The sequence below is a fragment of the Bos mutus genome, chromosome 2 (genome assembly GCF_027580195.1).
Source record: "Bos mutus isolate GX-2022 chromosome 2, NWIPB_WYAK_1.1, whole genome shotgun sequence".
NCBI classification, from domain to species: Eukaryota; Metazoa; Chordata; class Mammalia; order Artiodactyla; family Bovidae; genus Bos; species Bos mutus.
Window position 1 is genome coordinate 25,006,581 of NC_091618.1, and position 23,182 is coordinate 25,029,762.

General features: G+C 41.1%; 1 protein-coding gene across 1 annotated transcript in view; it reads right to left on the minus strand.

The window, feature by feature from the left end:
* Window positions 1-1,401: 1,401 nt before the first annotated feature.
* MOGAT1 (monoacylglycerol O-acyltransferase 1) overlaps window positions 1,402-23,182 on the minus strand; it is a 36,058-nt gene continuing 14,277 nt past the window's right edge. The window contains exons 4-6 of the mRNA XM_005887473.3: window positions 17,293-17,467; window positions 16,547-16,746; window positions 1,402-6,960 (exon numbers count right to left, since the gene is read on the minus strand). Of these exons, the coding sequence (XP_005887535.2) occupies window positions 6,806-6,960; window positions 16,547-16,746; window positions 17,293-17,467 (530 nt within the window). The 3' untranslated portion in view covers window positions 1,402-6,805. The remainder of the gene's footprint in view (window positions 6,961-16,546; window positions 16,747-17,292; window positions 17,468-23,182) is intronic.

A 23,182-nucleotide genomic window follows, 5' to 3' on the forward strand; every position in this document is an offset into this window, starting at 1 on the left:
TGTCATGTCCAAGCTCCACCACCCACCATCAGGGTTGCCTGAGCAAAGCCCTTAGCTGCTCTGAGCCCCAGTTTCCTATGGGATAAAAATAGTACCAATCCATAGGGCTATTTCAAGAGCTAAATGCCATAATGCACATAAAGTACTTAACCCTGAATCTGGTCCATTGGAGGTGATCAATAAATATTGATTGTTACCTTTATATGATAATATTAATTAGTCTTCAGCTACAGTATTAATAAAATATTTGGAAAAATTAAAGTCAAAGCAGTATTGTACACTATAATAAAACAGCATGTCCTTTAGCCAATAAAATACTTTGAGTACTGGAAACACCTGTTTTGATAGGGAACACCAGAAACATCACAGGCCTTATCAGTTTTGTCATCCAAAGTGCTGGCATCAAAGGGGGGCCATTTTATTTCTGACACGTTAATAAAAGGAATTTTTGAGCTTCTTCCTTTATTTTGGCAAATGTCTGATGACTTGAGTTTACAAAACATCTTTATTGAGACATAATTCACACACCATGGAGTTCACCTATTTGATGTGTAGAGTTTAGGGGTTTTCAGAATATTCAGAGTTGTGCAACCATCACTACTATCCAATTTTAGAACATTTTCATCACCCAAAGTAGAAACCCAGCACCCACTAGCGGTGATTCACTTGATTGGGAATCTATCAACTGCTTGACTAGTTTTTGAATACTTCTGGATCTGAGAAATTTCACACTTATTCCTACCACGCGAGCGAGACCACAGCCGTTTCCTGACTTGCTTCCTCCTCGCTCACCGTCCTCTGCTCTTGCCGCATCCTGCACACCTGCGCTTTTCGGTTAGCCCTGCCCTGGCTTTCTGTTTGTCTTTTTTCTTTTTGCTTTTTCTTTGGCTCCCGTGAGCAGCACGGGCATTTTAGTTCCCCAAGAAAGTGTTAGTCACTCAGTTGTGTCCAATTCTTTGCCACCTCCTGGACTGTAGCCCGCCAGGCTCCTCTGTCCATGGAATTCTCCAGGCAAGAATACTAGAGTGGGTTGCCATGCCCTTCTTCAGGGGATCTTCCCCACCCAGGGATTGAACCCAGGTCTCTGGCATTGCAGGCAGATTCTTTACCATCTGAGCCACCAGGGAAGCCCTCCAGAGATCAAATCCATGGCCCCTGCAGTAGAAGTGCAGAGTCTTAACCACTGGGCCACCAGGGAAGTTCCTGTTTTATTTTTTATCCCAAGTGAATTTGAAGGACTGACTCTTCAGTAGGAGAATTTGCAATGCTCACTGTTGTGTTACCCTGCTTATATTCAATCTCAAGTTCAAGTTAATTTAGCCATGTCAAGGTGTGAACAAAGGAAAACCACTCCATCCAGGTAAAACATCACACTCACACAACTACAACTTGGGCATGAAACACATTTATTGGTCAAAACTTTACAAACAACTTTTTAAAAAACATACAGCCACACGTCCAACATAGAAAATATAAAAATCTATCATCTCCTATAGGATTTAACATGTAATAAATTGTTACTCCCTAGTATTGAATGATAGAGAGGAGGCAGTCTCAGAGACATTTCTCTGGTTTTTACTTAGAGACTTAAATTATTTCTTAAGAAACACCATGAGGAAAAGTCACTGCAATGCTGGAGAAATTTTGGTAGCACTCTGTGTTTTGTAAATACCAGGCAAGTGAGACAATTGTTCGAACTCACCACATGTCTTGGGGGAACACAGGCAAATGAGGAAAGTACAGGAAAAGTCAGTAGGTAAATCTGCATCTCCCACTAAATGTCATCATGAAGACAGAAAAATGGCCAGCGAGGGACCACAGAGATAGAGCCAGAAGAAACCTTGGAGACCATTCACCCCTAACTCTATTACATAGGAACTCAATGATCCCAAGTCACTTAGTCCATTAGTGGGAGGCCAGAGACTGAAGGGGGATTTGAACACAGAAGCCTGGAGAGTAGAAAAGAGTGGGGTAGTTATTTTCTCTGATTGTATCGATATGACTGCAGCTCAGTAAATGAGGGCTTGAAATCCAGCCAGAAAGACCTGAAGCTCCAAGTTGGTCTGCAAACGGAACAAGGGAGAATCATGCAAACCCTTGGGAATACAAGGAAAGTCAGATTTATCTTTATTCTCAATAGAGCCTAAGATAATTCTTAACCAGAATTTAAGCGCTATAAAAAAAAAAAAAAAAAAAGCAGCTGGACGAGGCCAGAGCCAGAATGGACACAGGGCTTGGAGCTGACCAGGGAGACAGAAGCCCTGTTTGCACCTCTGAGTAATGAGCTTGCTTTGGCCACATTAACAATCACAACGCGGCTGAGAGGGAAGATCTTTGCAGGGTCTGTCACTCACTCTGGGCCTGAAACACCTTGCCCCATCCTGCAGCTCTGATCCAGGAGGCTCCAGGGCCCAAGCTCGCTGTTGGAAACTTGGACTTTACCCAGATGCATCACCAAAATAGCTCTTGCAAAAGGGAAAAATCAACAATGCGGTGTACTGGCCTCAAGAAAGAAAAATGTTCTCCATCCCAATAAGACCGAGCTTGCTCCCGAGTTGTTAATCCCTTGCCTTAAGTGTATTTTTAATCCTACTCTACTTTTTTGGACACTTTTGCTTTATAGGAGGATTCTTGGGTTTACCAATCAACAGTCACGGGACGGTGGTACCTCCTATTCAACCTAGAACATGGAGTCAGTTCCAGTCTGTATTCAGCCTCACTGGGGTTCAACTGCTCCATCTGCAGCAGAAGAAACTGACAGACTCTGCAGTCCCTTCTGGCTCTAATACTTGGCTCCCATGGCACCATCCATCAGACTTCCAGGTCAGTGCCTCAATCATTCATGCAGAAACAGCAGTAGTCTGCTCTCTTGGGCCAGGATCAAAACATACACAACACAGAGATTCCACCACCTAGGAAATCCTCACCCAAGAAAACCTATCTGTGGATTGAGATAACCTTCTTTTTCTCATATAATACATTAAGGCACTCAGCTGATGACATTTGGGAAAGATTAATTAAAATAACAAAAATACAAGTCATGAGAAAAATCCCTTTGTTTTAAATATAAAGAATTGCTTCTGCGTTTGCCATCCCAGAGAAACAGGAGCAACTACTTGGTTATATTGACATTTGCCTTGTTTTCCTCCTTTAAAAAGATATACAAAGCCTACTAGAAGGAACTCTCCTTAGCCGCACAAATAGACATTTTATCATTTAATTAAAAAAACAAACAAACATGAGAACTAGCAACCTTGGGCTATTGGGGAAAAAACTGACAGATCCCATTAACACTGTCTCTTGTTTCAGAGGAAAAGAAGACAGATAATCTGCCCCACACGTGTTTTCTGATTTATCACAAGTTTGGCGATCTGCACCAGTGAGGTAGTTCAGAAGAGATGCAAAGTTGCAGAAGTAAGGACACTGAATCTAGACTCCACCTCCTGTGTGTCCCATGACAGAAATGGAACTTCTACCGGAAGTAGGGCTTTTACTCTTAACCCTATACACACAGTAAAGGGTCACTTACCATCAGTGATTTATAGAGACTTTGTTTTCACAGTCACGGTGAAGGGTTTGTGTAAATCATGGAGCATCCCTCGCCCTGGTTCCCCTTGAGACAGAGCAAAACAGGCTGGCTTTCATAAGCACCAAAGCTGCAGCCTTCAATGAGTGTAACAGACCTAGCTGGGTATAGACAATTTCAATATTTCTAGCTGCAGGACAAAGGAAATGACTCAGCCTGTACATGGTGTGCAAAGGAAACGGGAGAAAGAAATGTCCAGATCAAACAGCATAAATGCACATTTTCTTAAGGCAACAGGCCCTTCCTGTGTCCTGGGGTTATTTTTGTTGTTGTTTTGCTATTTAAATTTTATGGGCAATTACACATTAGATCAGCACCTCTAAAACTGAAGAGATCTCCATCAAGTCATACTAATGAATACAAAATATTGCTCACATTGTGTTGTAGCAAAAATTCCTATCAAAATATTCCCTTCCCATCTGCAGGACAATATGGGACTTAAAACTATGCTTTGAGTTTAAGAAAGGACTTCTGGCCTGGCTGAATTAAGACCTTGGAGACCCTAAGAAAGGAAGAAATAAACTCCCTAATACACACCTAAAAATAAGATTTTATGTGTGCCAAAATTAAAGAGACCGATGTCTAGATTTTTTAAACAGCAAAATTCTAGATAAATTAAACAGAGCAGAACTCTTCCCATTTTTCAGGGCTTCTGTTTACTACAGATGGGCTTTAACTGCTCGCTAGACAATCCAGTGGAGGCTGGTGGTCAGCCTGGTTCCTCACTACTGTGAGATTAAAATTCATAACATGGTGAAATTGCAAAAGACTGTGTCATGAGATTTTCATAAACTTTTCCAAAAGAATGAAGTTCATGGGTTTTATACTTAAAAGCCTTTGGTTATTATGCTTATTTGGGCCTCACAACTTTGCTCACAAAAACTCACCCCTGACCAGCTAGAGCGTTGTTTAGTCGATAAGTCGTATCTAGCTCTTTGCAACCCCATAGACTGTAGCCTGCCAGGTCTTCTGTCAATGAGATTTCCCAGGCAAGAATATTGGAAAGGGTTGCCATTTCCTTCTCCAGGGGATCTTTCCGACCCAGGGATGGAACCTGTGTCTCCCACTTGGCAGGCAGATTCCTTACTGCTGAGCCACCAGGGAGGTAGCTAGAGGGTAGTTGTGTGGTTTCACGCAAATGGTTCTCCTTTTACATTTGTTTGGTATTGAGTAATACAAAAAAGAATTTATAGTCAAATTATCTGCATCTATTAAAACAGGATGAGTCCGGGGAATTCCCTGGCAGTCCAGTGGTTGAGACTCTATGCTTCTTCCACTGCCGAGGCCTGGGTTTGATCCCTGGTCAGGGGACTAAGATTCCACAAACCACGAAGTGCAGCCAAAGAAAAAGAGAGGATAAATAGTGTCCTATTTCCGGCTTTGACAAAGAAACTGATCTAATTTTAAGACCACAGGTCAGTGGACTCCTGGACAGCCCAACCATATGAAGCCAAAGGGATGCCGGCCTAAAAGTCTTCTATAGAACAATTGAGAAGGTTCCCTTTTCCCTGTATGAAATGATCTTCTACTCAGGCCATTACCCAGAATGATTGTGTTTTGCTGTTGCTAAACCCAATCTAGGCTCTTGCCCAGGACCTGCTGTTTTAAAAATTATGGGTTTTAACACATATTAACAATAAGTTAGAACAACTCAATAAAGTTGCCCCTAAATACTGAGAGAGAAGGAGGTATAGAAAGACATGTAGCAGCAGAGATCATTTGAAAACTAGATAGTCTTCTTACTTAATAAATACTTAATACTTTTCGACTAATTCTCAGAATCTGCCTTCTGACTTGCTTCTTACAAACCAGCCCACAGTACTGTCAATTACCAGCATAGGACAATCAGACATAAATTATCTCCTTCTGAAAGTGGGTCTTTTCTTAGAATAGGTTTCATCTTCTGGTATAACTTTAAAAATTCTTCACATTATGGCAAAGTTTGTGTGTTCACCTAGAAATACATCCATTAAACAAGCATTTATTTCATGTGTAATAAGTGTCATAAGTTGACTCAGGCCCACAGGAGACATCTGTGAACAAAAAGGACAAGCTTCCCACTCTTGGACCTGATATTTTGGTTTAGGGAGAATTACCCAACCCGAGTCAACTGTGAACTGGTCACATCTCACCAGAAAAGACACTTTCTTTCAGAGCTTGTCTTACTTGAAGAGGCCATTAGGGGAGAAAATTAAAACCCCTGTATTACCATGAAAACCTCTTGGAATTTCAATATCTTGTGTGTGTGTGTTAGTCATTCAGTTGTATCTGACTCTTTGCCACCCCATGGAGTGTAGCCCACAAGGCTCCTCTGTTCATGGGATTCTCCAGGCAAGAATACTGGAGTGGGTTGCCATTCCCTTTTCCAGGGGATCTGCCTGACCCAGGGATCAAACCTAGGTTTCCAGCATTACAGGCAGATTCTTTACCATCTGAGACATTAGGGAAGCCCTTCAAAGTTTTTTTTTTTTTTCTTCAAAGTCTTAAAAGCCATCAAAAGTTATGTTTTCCAAAAGACCTCCTTATCTGTAGCAAATGAACATATTTCTAAGCAAATGACAATGATGAATATTTCTGAGCATGATGAGAAAAGAGAAGAAACGCTCTCATCCACATGGGTTTCCATATGGTGATTCATCTTATTTCTAAAACGGCGTAAGAATTCTGCAGTGTTATATAAAAACGCGTTGGTTGATATGACCTAAAGGATCAAATGATCTAAGTCTTAAAAGTAACATTATTCACTAACAAATGGTCTGTTCAAGCAGGAAAAAAAAAATTATCTCCTCCAGCTCTATATGGGAAATTATTTTACACACTTGTCTCATAAATGTCCCAGCTGTGCTGAACAACAACTGTCACACTCAGTGAAAACACCACATTAAATTATTGTGATATTCAGTAAAAGGGTCTAATTAACTTTTAAAGCTGTTATTGTTTTTAAGCACATGAATAACTCTAAACATTTTCTTAACTTGTTAAACAATTTTTACCTTCCTACTTAAAGACACTTAAAAGGCTTATCATCACCTCCAATCTTACCCTATAGTCACCCACTGGATTTTTAGTTACCACAGATAAATATCAACATCTGTCACCATACATAATATTTTACAGTTGCAAATTTGATTCCATTGTCAAAGAAAAAAATTTATTTAGAATATCTTTTCTTTCAGTGGGATGTTCTCTTGCTCTCTTGCATGTCTTCTAAGACAACAGTTATCTAAAAATGAGAGTTTCATTTTCTGGAATACCATACTTCCCTTTGTGTTCTTCAAATAATTTTCTCAGCTCCTCCATGTAGGTCTGATGCAACTCCTCAATCTGCTCTGAGGTTGGGTTCAGGGTCTGACGAACAGGGATTGGGCGGCCAACTGCAAAAAACAAAGAATGCATCATTAAGTAAGAAACCAAAACCACTCCACCACGGACTACCACCTCTAATGGACAGCTCTAGAAAGATCTTCCAATCAGAAGCTGTCAGGCCTGCCAGCTCCCATCCCTTCTTCATTTCACTGGCTGCCTGCAGTGGTCACACCATCTCTTCTGGTGACAAATGAAGAGCCTTCCTTCTCTGCACATGCTGGATTGTCAGGGCACTGGTGGTTTTGACTTGGAGTCAAATGAACGACTGTGCTGCTGCAGCTGTGGAGTACAAGCACATGGCTGTGTGTGCACGTCACCAGCTCGCTCCCTCTGGTACAGCTGACAGCCAGACCACAGTGCTCTATTATCACTGCCCGGGGAAGTCTTGACTCATGAGCCATCAACCCTCTAATCTGGCTCTTTGTAATGTCATCCTAAAAAATGAAAAGAATATACATCTTCACTGCCACGAATCTGGACTAGAAAACATACCTAATCACAAGGGTTCCACTATGTGTGACAGCAGAAAACAAAACCAACCAAAAAACTTCATAGAGAAAATTATTAAATAAATCACAGACCATTCATTCAATGGAATTCCAGGCAGCAATTTTTTTTGAAAGCTGAAATAATATTTTTGAAACTATGTATGGTGACAGATACTAAATAGACTTACTGCGGTGATCCTTTTACAATATACACAAATATCAAACTAACACTTGAAACTAATCTGTTATATGTAATTATATATCTCAATGTAAAAAAATGAAATATATATGTGTGTTCACATACATATGCAAAAGTCTAAAATGCAGTAGGAAGGGGAAAGTTGCAAAATAATACAGCATAATCCTATTTATTGAAAATGTTCTATATCTAGGTGCATTATAAGCATTTAGTCTACTAAGAAAGTCAGCCAAGAGACACTGCTAGCCCTTACATGGAGGGAAGAAGGGAGAGCTGGGGGGCTTATATTTTATCTGTATTGTGTCAATTTTCTACAATGAGAAGGCACTAGTATTACCTGTATAATTAAAAAACGGATTAATTTTTTTAAACCTAACATTTATATAATAAATAACTTTTACCTCCCTTGTCTCAGATTAAAGATTAGATACACGTGGCTCTGCCACCTGCTCTTCAGTCCTCTCTGCTGTGCATTGCGCCCTCTGCTGGCCTGATGCTGCTACTAAAGCCAAGAGCTGCAAATGTACAGGATGCTGCTGCTGCTGCTGCTGCTGCTAAGTCGCTTCAGTCGTGTCCGACTCTGTGCGACCCCATAGACGGCAGCCCACCAGGCTCCCCCGTCCCTGGGATTCTCCAGGCAAGAACACTGGAGTGGGTTGCCATTTCCTTCTCGAATGCGTGAAAGTAAAAAGTTTAAGTGAAGTCACTCAGTCGTTTCCGACCCTCAGTGACCCCATGGACTGCAGCCCATCAGGCTCCTCCGTCCATGGGATTTTCCAGGCAAGAGTACTGGAGTGGGGTGCCATTGCCTTCTCCAATGTACAGGATGGTCAACGTCAAAGGCTGAGCAGAAAACTGCTTATTACTTTTAGTCAGCTTCGGCATGAGGTCAAGTGGGGCTGTAGTAACAGAATGGCACTCGCAGGGCTTCCTTTGCCTACGTGGAGTCTCCTCATGCTACCTCCAAGGCTCAATCCATGTCAGTAACAAAGCATGATTAGTTAAAAAGAAACCAGAGAAAGAAGAAGTGATAAATAACAGTGAAAGAAGTGTGATAATAGTATGGGAGGTTAGGGAGTACAAGAAAGGGAATGATACAGACACAAACACACACATAGGTATCATAATGCATCATGTATTAAGATCTATATTTATATACAAGGTTATATATAATTTATCCATCCTGTGTGTGTGTGTGTGTGTGTGTGTGTATATATATCCTCACAGCAACATTAGTATTCCCAAATTCCTATATTTTTAGCTAGATATAGCCTCAAGAAGCTCATATAGAGTTTTCCTCCAAAGCGTGGATATCAAACATATATAGTAGGCAGCAGTCCTTTGTGATTCAACGTAACAGCATCACTGTCGGTTGTGGTTGCCTTTTTTCCCCCCAACATGGTTTGTGAGATCTTAGCTCCCCAACCAGGAACTGAACCCAGGTCCAGGGCAGTGAAAGCACCAAGTCCTAACCAGTGGGCCACCAGGGAATTCCCATGTCAGCTGTGGGTGAAATACAGACTAGGAGAGGCTGAAAACTGATGGAAACAGGAGCTGGTGTTGCACAAGAGGCACCAGGCTAGATCACATCCAGGGCTAACTCCCCAGCAGGTACACCCAGCTAGCAAGTAACTTCCTCTCTGACCTTAATTTTCACATGTATAGGATAAAAGTCATATAGTCAAAGCTATGGTTTTTCCAGCAGACATGTATGGATGTGAGAGTTGAACCATAAAGGCTGAGTGCCAAAGAATTGATGCTTTCAAATTGTGGTGCTGGAAGACTCTTGAGAGTCCCTTGGGTAGCAAAGAGATCAAACCAGTCAATCCTAAAGGAAATCAACCCTGAATATTCACTGGAAGGACTGATGCTGGAGCTGAAGCTCCAATACTTTGGCCACTTGATGTGAAGTATCAACTCATTGGAAAAGACCCTGATGCTGGGAAAGATTGAGGGCAGGAGGAGAAGGGAGGGACAGAGGATGAGATGGTTGGATGGCATCACCGACTCAGTGGACATGAGTTTGAGCAAGCTCCAGGAGATAGTGAAGGACGGGGAAAACTGCCATGCTGCAGTCCATGGAGTTGCAGAGTCAGACATGACTTGGTGACTGAACAACAATAGGATAAAAGAATAGGTGATCTTGAGGCTTCCTTCTAGCTCTAAGGCTTCCTTCATGGCTCAGACAGTAAACAATCTGCCTGCAGTGCAGGAGGTCCAGGTTCAATCCCTGGGTCAGGAAGATCACCTGGCGAAGGGAAAGGCTATCCACTCCAATATTCTTGCCTGGAGAATCCCATGGACAGAGAAGCCTGGCAGGTTATAGTCCATAAGAAGGCAAAGAGTCGGACATGACTGGACGACTAAGCACACACACATTTCTAGCTCTAATCTTTATTGTTGTTTGATCCCCACCCACCCAAAAAAAAACTGAGAAGCTTATAGGCATAGTGAGAAATCTACCTGTAAATCTACTAGCAAATTTGTGGCTTCATAGAAATGGTTTGTTTTCTTGTGAAATTATCATGGAGAGAGATTAAATGCAACTGTTCTGGGTGGGAGGGGGGATTTATAGTGATACAGGGTCTATGTGGTCTAAGAAGATGAAGTCTTGTATTTTGCTCCTAGATTACTCAGATTGTTGTTGTTCAGTATCTAAGTTGTGTCAGACCCTTTTTGTGATTCCATGGGCTGTAGCCTACCAGGCTCCTCTGTCTATGGGATTTCCCAAGCAAAAATACTGGAGTGGGTTGCCATTTCCTTCTCCAGGCGATCTTCCTAACCCAGGGATCGAACCCACGTTTCTTGCATTGGCAGGCAGATTCTTTACCACTGAGCCACCTCAGAAGCACTTACTTCAATTAGGACTTGTGAATTCTGAATTATTGAATCCTATTTCCTAAAAGCTAGCCTATAGTTTATTTCAATCCTGTTCTTTTCCTACTAATAGTTTTATTATATTTCAAAGAGCTCAAACATGCCCACATACATTGAATTTATCATCATAAGACTTTTCCCTTTAAACTCTGATTGTGTTTTTCTTATTTAACCTGTAGAGAAAATGAGATGCTGAACATTTCCAAACTTCATATACACATACAGAAAAACAAACAGAAACAGACATACACAGAAGCCAAAGGGAATTAAGATTTAAACCCAACACTTTTGCCCCTCATTACTAAACTAACCCAAAATTGGATTGGAGAGTAAGAAACCTTTCTAATTACTTTTTAGGGATAAAAACAGAGGTAACAAAAGAAAAACTTGCAAATCTGAGAAGCACCTTTGGAGCCCTAGAAGATCATAATTCCCACTTTCCAGAAAAAGGAGATTTTTACTACTAAGGAGAAGAAAGCTGTTTCAACATGAGACTGGGTTAGTTGCAGACTGCTGCATGACTCCCTGTTTATAACACAAAGGAAAAACCAGTTGCATCAGTTTATTTATAGAGATGCAGTTTTGATTTCTGGGTCAGAAAGATTCCCTGGAGGAGGAAATGGCAACCCACTCTAGTATTCTTGCTGGAAAATTTCATGGACAGAGGAGCCTGGTGGGCTACAATCCATGGGGTTGCAAAGAGTCAGACATGACTGAATGATTGAGCACAACAACAACAATCCCCACTTTATAATTAAAATTTAAATTAGGTTCCTCTTTCTTTCTTTCTATTGGGTTGGCCAAAAAGTTTGTTCAGATTTTTCAGTACGATGTTATGGAAAACCTTAAAGAACTTTTTGGCCAACCCCAATATTTCAGAAAAATCCCTTAGCTGTTTTATCCCTCACAGTAGAATAAATAATTGAAACAAAATGGACTACTTTTGTCCTCAAGTGGGATCCAAACCAGTTTTATTCAAATAAGGTACATTCCCTTCCCTAACTTTTTTTATAAAAAAAATTCAAACCTATAGAAAAAATAATACAATAAGCACTTGCACGCCCTTCCTCTAGACTCACCAATTTCAAACATTTTGCACACACACATACACAGTATGTATATAGATATACACATGTATTATTATTTTTGTTTTTGTAGAACCATTTGAGAATAAGTCATAGACATCATTGATTTGATCATGCTCATGCCATAAAGACAAAGAAAATTTTAAAAACAAATCCAGTTTAAAGTAGACTAATGAAATGTGAAAATTAAATGCAATGTATGATCCTGCTTTGGGAAAAAATATTGCCCTTCACCAAAACCCACAACTAAAAAGAAAGTGACTGTAGCAACTGATGAAATTTGAATATGGAGTGTACACAGTTAATAGCATTTAATTGACGTTAAATTCCTGTATCCTACTGATACTATGAAAGAGAATAATCTTGTTCTTAAGAGAGATACATAAAAGTAATGAGGAACAAATGGTCATGTTGTCTGCTGTTGCTGCTGCTGCTGCCGCCAAGTCGCTTCAGTCTTGTCTGACTCTATGTGACCCCATAGACAGCAGCCCATCAGGATCCCCCATCCCTGGGATTCTCCAGGCAAGAACACTGGAGTGGGTTGCCATTTCCTCCTCCAATGCATGAAAGTGAAAAGTGAAAGTGAAGTCGCTCAGTCGTGTCCGATTCTTAGCGACTCCATGGACTTCAGCCTACCAGGCTCCTGCATCCATGGGATTTTCCAGGCAGGCGTACTGGGGTGGGGTGCCATTGCCTTCTCCTGTTGTCTGCATTTACTTAAATAGTTCAGTGATAACAATAGTATAAAGTGTATTTGTGATATTATTAGAGAGAGAAAAAAATTGTAGCAAAAATGTTAACACACTGTGAGTCTAGGAGAAAGGAATATAGGAGTTCATTTTACTACTCATGAGACTTCTGAGCATTTGAAATTTTTCAACATGAAATTTTAAAACTTAAAACCAACACCTACTACAACACATGAAATTTCCTCTTTTAAATATCAAGTTTCTCTTGTATTTTACTTTCTTGCCCAAACAACTTTCCATCACATTACTGGTACTGGCTCTACAACTTGAACTTATTAGTAAATTGAGGGACTTTCCTGGTGGTCCAGTGGTTAAGACTTCGCCTTCCAGTGCAGGGGTGAGAATTTGATCTCTGGTCGGAGAAGGCAATGGCACCCCACTCCAGTACTCTTGCCTGGACAATCCCATGGATGGAAGAGCCCAGTAGGCTGCAGTCCATGGGGTCGCTAAGAGTCGGACACAACTGAGCGACTTCACTTTCACTTTTCTCTTTCATGCATTGGAGAAGGAAATGGCAACCCACTCCAGTGTTCTTGCCTGGGGAATCCCAGGGAAGGGGCAGCCTTATGGGCTGCTGTCTATGGGGTCGCACAGAGTTGGACACGACTGACGCGACTTAGCAGTAGCAGCAGCAGGAAGCTAAGATCCCACAAGCCTCATGACCAAAAATCAAAAACATAAAAACAGAAGCAATATTTTAACAAAGTCAATAAAGACTTTCAAAATGACACACATCAAAAAAATCTTAAAAAAATACCATGCATGTATGTTTGCTCAGTCATGTCCGACTCTTTGTGGACTGTAGCCCACCAGGCTCCTCTCTTTATGGGATTTCCCAAGCAAGAATACTGGAGTGGGTTTGCCGTTTCCTTCTCCAGGGGATCTTCCTGACCCAGAAATCGACCTCACATCTCCTGTATTAGCTGGCTGGTTCTTTACCAGCGAGCCACCTGGGAAGTTTATTTAAAATTTTTGTTACTACATACTTGTTCGATTTTTGAAAACTTGAGAATTACAACCAGACAGGCCTAACTAAAGACTAATTTGTTGATTCAGAAATGTGTCTTGAGCTCCTACCCTGAGAGCACCGGGGACACAGCAGAGAACAAAGAGTAAAATCCCTGTCACCTGGAGCTCTGTGAGGCAGAAACAAGAAAAAGCAACATTCTTGCAAGGAACTGGGACTTTTTACAGCTGTTCTTGAAGCCTAAACTCACTTCCTTTTTCTCTCCCAGTTGTCATGATAGATGGGACATTGAAATCAGCTTCTCTCTACTACTGTGTGATAAAATACAACATATGTGAACAGTTTATTCTACTTTGATAAACCGATAATAACTCATAAAATATGTAAATGACATACTACTTCTGACACATGTAGAGAAAATACATGGCAGTTTCTTTATAAATTATGTCCAATGAGAATGACCCTGAAAAATCATATCATATCATTTCCCTCATATGCCCCCAAAATACCAATGACCATACTTTGCACATAAGGGATCAAAACTGACTAATATTATGACAAAAAAATGGAACCACTTATCTTGAAAAATGTAACTGCACGCTTATCTCAGTATTCCTATTACACTGATTAATCAACTGAACTGAACTGAATATTCCATTTGAGTTAAAAACAGCATTTTATTTTTTTTTTTTTTTTTTTTTTTACATTCAACAATTGTTTAATCTCATCAAATGTCCAGTGTTCACATTTCTAGTCATCCCATACCATCCCCTGGGCCTTCCCAGCACCAGCCCCAAGCATCCAGCATCGTGCACTGAACCTGGACTGGCATCTCGTTTCATACATGACATTTCACATGTTTCAATGACATTCTCCCAAATCTTCCCACCCTCTCCCACAGAGTCCATAAGACTGTTCTATACATCAGTGTCTCTTTGCTGTCTCGCATACAGGGTTATCGTTACCATCTTTCTAAATTCCATAAACATGCGTTAGTATACTGTATTTATGTTTTTCCTTCTGGCTTACTTCACTCTGTATAATAGTCTCCAGTTTCATCCACCTCATTAGAACTGATTCAAATGTATTCTTTTTAATGGCTGAGTAATACTCCATTGTGTATATGTACCACAGCTTTCTTATCCATTCATCTGCTGATGGACATCTAGGTTGCTTCCATGTCCTGGCTATTATAAACAGTGCTATGATGAACATTGGGGTACACGTGTCTCTTTTCCCTTCTGGTTTCCTCAGTGTGTATGCCCAGCAGTGGGATTGCTGGATCATAAGGCAGTTCTATTTCCAGTTTTTTAAGGAATCTCCACACTGTTCTCCATAGTGGCTGTACTAATTTGCATTCCCACCAACAGTGTAAGAGGGTTCCCTTTCTCCACACCCTCTCCAGCATTTATTATTTGTAGACTTTTGGATCGCAGCCATTCTGACTGGTGTGAAATGGTACCTCATAGTGGTTTTGATTTGCATTTCTCTGATAAAGAGTGATGTTGAACATCTTTTCAAGTGTTTGTTAGCCATCTGTATGTCTTCTTTGGAGAAATGTCTATTTAGATCTTTGGCCCATTTTTTGATTGGGTCATTTATTTTCTGGAGTTGAGCTGTAGGAGTTGCTTGTATATTTTTGAGATTAGTTGTTTGTCGGTTGCTTCATTTGCTATTATTTCTCCCATTCTGAAGGCTGTCTTTTCACCTTGCTAATAGTTTCCTTTGATGTGCAGAAGCTTTTAAGTTTAATTAGGTCCCATTTGTTTATTTTTGCTTTTATTTCCAATATTCTGGGAGGTGGGTCATAGAGGATCCTGCTGTGATGTATGTCAGAGAGTGTTTTGCCTATGTTCTCCTCTAGGAGTTTTATAGTTTCTGGTCTTATGTTGAGATCTTTAATCCATTTTGAGTTTATTTTTGTATATGGTGTTAGAAAGTGTTCTAGTTTCATTCTTTTACAAGTGGTTGACCAGATTTCCCAGCACCACTTGTTAAAGAGATTGTCTTTAATCCACTGTATATTCTTGCCTCCTTTGTCAAAGATAAGGTGTCCATATGTGCGTGGATTTATCTCTGGGCTTTCTATTTTGTTCCATTGATCTATATTTCTGTCTTTGTGCCAGTACCATACTGTATTTTAAAAAATGTCATGTGACTGCAAGAGAAATGCGAAGCTGTTACCACTGACAGCAGTGAACTCCCATTCCAAGGGAGCAGATCTAAAGAAATGTCTGAATTTCATTTAATGGGCCATTCGTGGTGAAATTATTACTTCCACTTCATATGTGTATATAGTCTGGCTAATCTTGCTATTAGCAATCGACTCACCACTTTCTCCTTTTCCACCCTCCAAACCCCTTTTCAACCTCAGGAGCAATTATTTTCTTCCTCTGTTCTTCTGTTAACATGGTTGTTACCCTCCTCCCCCATCTCAATGCCCCCAAACCCAAACATGCCATTTTTAAAAGGAAAATCAGTCTGCCAGTGAGTGCTCAGTTGATTTAGTCATGTCTGAGTTGGTGATGGACAGGGAGGCCTGGAATGCTGCGGTTCATGGGGTCGCAAAGACACGGACACGACTGAGCGACTGAACTGAACTGACCCTTTGCGTCTCTCTAGACTGTAGCCTGCCAGGCTCCTCTGAGATTCTCCAGGCAAGAATACTGGAATGGGTTGCCATGCACTCCTCCAGGAGATCTTCCCAACTGAGGAATTGAACTCACATCTCCTACGTTGCAGGCAGATTCTTCACCCACTCAGCCACCTGGGAAGCCCTATATTAGAATACATATAAATATACCTAGTTGGGAACAAAATGCTTTGTGGTAGAAACTGATGCCTATGAACTAAACCTGATGAAGACATCTATTATACACAAATTTTCACAAGGGATTCTGATGTAATGTATTCAAAGACTTGCTATGTTATCATCTTCTAGTATAGAGAAATAGATTCATCATAGAGTATTAGGAACGCCACTTCTAAAATTGGATTGTATTTGGAGTGCAATAACAATATTTTTAAAAATAGTGGGTTCCCATTCAAACGGAAAATATAATCATTTCATAAATAAAAGGCATACTGTAAAGGAAGGTCAAATAACATCTATAGGACTATTATTTTAGGAAGGGCTTACTCAAAGCTATTTCAGTAACAATAAACATTGCTCAAAGTAAGATAATCCTTTTGCTCAGTTTAACAAGCCTCCAGTATTTGATGTACATACCAACAGTGTGAATGGGCTTCCTATAGGGGATTAGGCCAAAATTGTATTGAAAAATTCCTCTGGCGTGGAACAGTGGCAAAGCAAATCCCATGATCTTCTGTAGTTTCTCCTGCACATTTCGAAGCCATGATCCTTCGGGGTTGCTAACTTGTTTAAATAGTTCATTTTCACCAAAAGAAAACACTGGCACCAAATAAGCACTGGAAATAACAAGGAGGAAGAATAAGCATTTTCAATGAAAAGGATTTAAATATTTCATTTAGCTCAGCTGACCTGCAACAGATTCCTCACAATTGTTTAATGTCCCCAAGCCTCCTTGGAGTGCTAAGTTTATGTTCCATGTATTGAAACTGAATTCCTGAAGTCCTTTGCGCAGGTACCTCAGCAGTCTTAGTGATTTGTGGAAATTTATTCTATAGAAAATCAAGGTCCCAGAAGTTTCTTTTTCATTTATGGTTTTGGCCATGGCTCATTTGTTCATTTGGTTGGAAATCTATACTGTGCCTATGAAATTTTGTATTTTGCTTGTTTTGCTCTTATAGACAAGTTGAATGGCTGGATACCATGACACTGAGTTATCTTAGAGGGAAGGTTGTCTTCTATTTCCCATAAACATTCACATCTGGATTCATTGTAAGGTCAGTGATGAGGTCTGTCTTTAAGGGCCAGAAAAATTACTTCTTTGAATTCACTTCATAATGGGTTAGCTTCCCTGACCCAGCTGCCTGAAATGAAAAGCCACTTACCCATGGGTCAAAGCAATTTTCACAAATCCCTTCCGCTGGCGTATGAACAGAGTGAATTTTCCAGGATGGGCATCCAGTGATTCCTCTGCACCCCCGAGCACAATGACTGAGATGTTTCCACCTCCCTCTTTGCTTAACACGTGGGACACACTTTTCTTGGAAACTGAGACTGGCCCTTAGTGAATAAAACAAAAGGCGTTAACTAATTGCCCTTTAACATTCTTATCTTAAGAATCTATAGCAACAGTTCCCATCCTTTTTGGCATCAGGGACTGGTTTCATCGAAGGCAATTTTTCCATGGGCCAGGGGGATGGGGGGTGATTTGGGGATGATTCAAGTGCATTCAGACGGGTTCCAAATAGGAAAAGGAGTACGTCGAGGCTGTATATTGTCACCCTGCTTATTTAACTTCTATGCAGAGTACATCATGAGAAACGCTGGGCTGGAGGAAGCACAAGCTGGAATCAAGATTGCCGGGAGAAATATCAATAACTTCAGATATGCAGATGACACCACCCTTATGGCAGAAAGTGAAGAGGAACTAAAAAGCCTCTTGATGAAGGTGAAAGAGGAGAGTGAAAAAGTTGGCTTAAAACTCAACATTCAGAAAACTAAGATCATGGCATCTGGTCCCATCACTTCATGGCAAATAGATGGGGAAACAGTTGAAACAGTGTCAATCTTTATTTTTTGGGGCTCCAAAATCACTGCAGATGGTGACTGCAGCCATGAAATTAAAAGACGCTTACTCCTTGGAAGGAAAGTCATGACCAACCTAGATAGCATATTGAAAAGCAGAGACATTACTTTGCCAACAAAGGTCCGTCTAGTCAAGGCTATGGTTTTTCCAGTAGTCATGTATGGATGTGAAAGTTGGACTGTGAAGAAAGCTGAGTGCCGAAGAATTGATGATTTTGAACTGTGGTGTTGGAGAAGACTCTTGCAAGTCCCTTGGACTGCAAGGAGATCCAACCAGTCCATCCTAAAGGAGATCCCTGAGTGTTCACTGGAAGGACTGATGTTGAAGCTGAAACTGCAATACTTTGGCCACCTGATGCAAAGAGTTGATTCATTTGAAAAGACCCTGATGCTGGGAAAAATTGAGGGCAGGAGGAGAAGGGGACAACAGAGGATGAGATGGTTGGATGGCATCACTGGCTCAATGGACATGGGTTTGGGTGGACTCTGGGAGTTGGTGATGGATAGGGAAGCCTGGCATGCTGTGGTTCATGGGGTTGCAAAGAGTCGGACAAAACTGAGCAACTGAACTGAACTGAACATTTATTGTGCACTTTATTTCTAGTATTTTTACATCTGCTCCATTTCAGATCATCAGGCATTAGAACCCAGAAGTTGGGGACCCCTGATTTATGGCACTAGCAAATATTAAACAAAATTTCCTACACTGCTTATATTTGGAGCACTGTGTGGGTTTATAATTTTTCCATAGCCAAATCTTCGGTAATAGATTCCATCAATAAGATCTAACATTTTGGCAGGTGATGGGTTAGGTCTTTAAAATGTCACTTGATTATTTCTAGGTCTACCAGTTGTTTGAGTAAGTTGTGTACTGCTGAATTCTACAGACTGCATTCATATTGCATTTTAAGTAAAAGGTGTCTCCTGAAGTTGTTCAGTGCACAACCTGCACAGCTGTATGTGGTAGTCTTGATCATTACCCTGGCAGATCCTTGCTCAGAACCAAACAATATACCCTCCAAGAGGTTGCACTGATCTTCCGTACACCAATGATTTGTTTTCAGGTACTCTATATGGATTTTTATTTCTCAAGCATGGATTTATAATGTAAATGGTTTCAAAAAAATTCAGACATCTGACAAATAACCTATATCAATTGCTAAATCTGTGCATGGTTCCAAAATGTCTAGTTTGACTTTGGTAAATTGTTTAAGACATGAGTTATATAACTGCTCAGTCTTTATATGGCTTTCCCATGTAAAAATAAGTTTAAAGACTCCTTTTCAGATTTTAAAAGCACAATGTACTCTTGGAAGAAAATACTATGAACTCTTGAAGAAAAAGAATAAAGATGAAAACACAACAACTCGTGACCCATAATTCAGAGATAATCCCTTCTTAATGTCTTATTGTTTCCTTCCACTCTTGATTTTATCCTTGTTTTTTTTTAGTCATAAAAGAATGTGCTAGCTTTATCAAGACATAGCACTTCATCTCTTAAAGGAAATTACATGCTCATTTTACTGTGCATTTCTATTGCTGGGGGAATATAAAATAAGGACCGGATTCTGAAAAACCAGCTACTCTCTGCAGAGAAGAGGCAGAGGAGAGTGGGTTAGAGGGTAGAGAACCTGGGCAAAGAGGGGTGTGAACTCTCGTTGAGTTCAGGGCATGGCCATTCTGCTCCGTGTGCCCTGAATGGGCGCAGAGGCATCACTTCCACTGGAAAAGAGAGCCCCTTGGCTTTTCAGACACCTGGCAGTCCTCTCTTGCCTCTGTCCACTTCTCAGTTTCCTCCTGAGTCTTCCCTTCTTCAGATCATGCTTAAAAGTTGGTATTTCTCAGGGCTGTTAGGGACTAAAGGTTTATATTCTTCCAAAATTCATATGTTGAAACTCTAATCCCTAATAGGATGGTATTAAGAGGTGGGGCCTTTGGGAGATAATTAGTGCACATGAGTGGAGGCCTCCTGAATGGGATTAATGTTTTTTTAATATTTATTTATATGTTCTAATTAATTAATGTGGCTGCTCGGGGTCTTAGTCGCAGCACTCAGATCTTCAGTTGTGGTATGAGAACTCTTAGATGCAGCATGCAGGATCTTGTTCCCTGACCAGGGATCGAACCCAGGCCCCCTGCATTGGGAGCGTGGAGTCTTAGCCACTGGACCACCAGAGAAGTCCCAGGATGAATGTTCTGACAGGAAGAGGACAAACCTAGTTTGTTCTCTCTTTCCACCACGTGAAGATACAACAAGATGGCCATCTGCAAACCAGCACGTGAGCCATCACCAGACATCAGATCGTCCCAGCCTTCAGACTTCGAGAAATAAATTTCTAGTGTTCAAGCTATCCAGTCTACGGTGTTCTCTTATAGCGGCTGATGTCTTTAACCTCATCTCTCCACAAGGATTCAACCACCACTCATGTGTGCTGAGTTAGCCCAAACCCATCTCCAGGGAGTTTTACTCCGGAGGCTCCAGGCCTACACCTGCTGTTGCTCAAAGGACATCTCTACCTCAACAGCTTAGAGACACCTCAAACTCCATGCTTCCCAACCCAGTGCATGAAATTTTTCCACAAAGTTGTTTCTCTCCCAATATTATTTATCAAAGCGATTGGGACTATCATCTATCCAGTCCCCCAAGTCAGAATGTAGGTTCCTTCCATATACAGTCCCCTCTTTTCAGCCACCATGATCATTCATCACTCACTCATTCATTCATTCATTCAAAAACACTTACTGCTACAGGTTAGACACTGTGCTAGATGCTGATAAGACAGTGAAATACAATTGCTGCCCTCATGGGCTGAATCAGTCACTAAATATTGTTGCACTGTGTGTGTGCCCAGTCATGTCCAACTCTTTGCAACCCCTTGGACTGTAGCCCACCAGGCTCCTCCAGGCAAGAATCCTGGAGTGGGGTGCCATTTCCTCCTCCAGGGTATCTTCTCGAGCTAGAGATTGAACCTGCATCTCTTGAGTCTCCTGCATCAGCAGGTGAATTCTCTACCACTGAGCCACCTGGGAACCCCAAGTTTTGTAGACTCTATCAACTATTTTTCATATCGATTCCTTGTTCTCTAGTTCCACTACCACAGCCACTGTGCCAGTTTAGCCCTTATCACCTGTCCCTTGATGACTGAAATAGGCCTTTTCATGTTCATAGTCTCCAGGCTCATCTCTACCTTATTTCCAAGCTGCTGCCTGCATGACTTACTGTGCAAAATCCTATCAGGTCCCTACTTTGCTCAAAATCCCTCACCTCATGGCTAACCTACAAGAAAAAAAATCTAAAGTGTATATATTATAGATAAAGCTGCTATGATCTGATCTCAACTGCCTGCTCAGCCTTAATGAGTAGACATAAAGAAACATGAACCACATCGTGTACTCTAGCCAACATCTGCTGAGTACAGATTTACCAAAATGCACCCAGAGGAACAGCATGGACATGGAACTTGCAAAGACTTGTAGCCACAGAAATCTTGGTAAGAGTGAAATACCATCAGCAGAGGATTTCTGAAATGCAATGGGTTACTTAGGGCTTCCTAAGGTAGAGAACCTCAGTGGTAAAGAATCCACCTGCCAATGCTGGAGACATGGGTTCAATCCCTGGGTTGGGAAGATCCCCTGGAGAAGGAAATGGCAACCCACTCCAGTATTCTTGCCTGGAGAGTCCCATGGACAGAGGAGCCTAGCATGCTGCAGTCTGTAGGGTCGCAAAGAGTTGAACACAACTTAGCGACCAAACAACAACAATGGGTTCCTTACTAAGTGAGGTCTGGGGCACATGGCTGTCTGTCTTTCCCCACCAAAGAGGCAGTCACCAAGGCAGGTGCAGAGTAGAGAGGCAGCTTTGGACCAGGGGCAGTTCTAGGAAGCCAGTTCTATGAAGGGATGAGAACTCCCTAAACTTAGAGACAAGGACAGTCCAAACTTCCCCTGGCTACAAGTTTGGAAGTTTTTATTTAGCTTTAGGAGATTTCAGGTGACAGCAACAGGGAAGATCTCATGATGTCATAAGCCAGGGACAGTAGACCGGCTTCATCTCAAATGCCAGTTCTAGAAAGCAACAGTGGCTCCTCGTGGACAAAGACCCTATCCTTGGTTATTTGTGGTTGACATGGCCTTCAAGAGGGTATACCTTCATCTCTCCTGCCACAAATTTGCCACACCTGCTTCCAATTATACTACCCAAACTCACCTGTGGCTATACTTCGACTCAGCAAACAGTATAATGTAAATGGGGCTTGCCTACTGGCTCAGATGGTAAAGAATCTGCCTGCAATGCAGGAGATCTGGGTTTGATCCCTGGGTCAGGATCCCCTGAAAAAGGGAAAGGCTATCCACTCCAGTATTCTTGCCTGGGAAATCCCATGGACAGAGGAGTTTGGCAGGCCACAGTCCATGGGGTCACGACTGAGTGACTAACACACACACATAATGTAAATATATTTCTGTGATTTTTTGAAATTAAAAAAAAAAAACTTTTCCTTTTAACTTTCTTCCTTTTATAAAACTCTAACCCAGCATCTGCAAAAGAGGAAAGAGAAGGGATTTTTTTTTCCCCCGCTTAGTTCAGGAGATGGGGGGATAGTGCGCCCTCTAGTGGCCAGATGCAGGCACAGCCTAAACTGGACACAGCCCAGGGTTATATGCGTGAAGGTCCATAAGCAGAACCTGGAAACCCAGGCAAGGATGTTCAGTGATTTCCAACAAGCTATCTAATGACAACAGAGAGTTGAGAAATTAATAAGAAGTAATCAAAACCTGGGATACCATGAGTAATTCTATCTCTGAATATGCTCTGATCCTGAAATTACAATTTTCCCAAGAGATTATCCATTTTTCATTATGTCCAAGAAATGCAAAGACAATAATAATTAACCTACACAATGATCATAAACATAAAGCTCTTTGTAGTTACTATAGCTCACGCTTAGTAAATTGGTCAAGTTGGACAAACCAAGTAAATTGAGCCTCTTAAGTTGAAATAAGAGCTATTAACACAATCTCAGACTTCTGAGACACACTCATATAATATCTTTACAGAATTTTTACTGAATTTTATTCTCAGAATTGGGAGAATTATGGTTTCTCTAATCTGAAAGTCTTCCACTAATTCAGAGTAGCAGAGTAAAATTTCTGAGTCAAGTTGTGCTTAATCTGGGAGGAAAAAGACAGCAG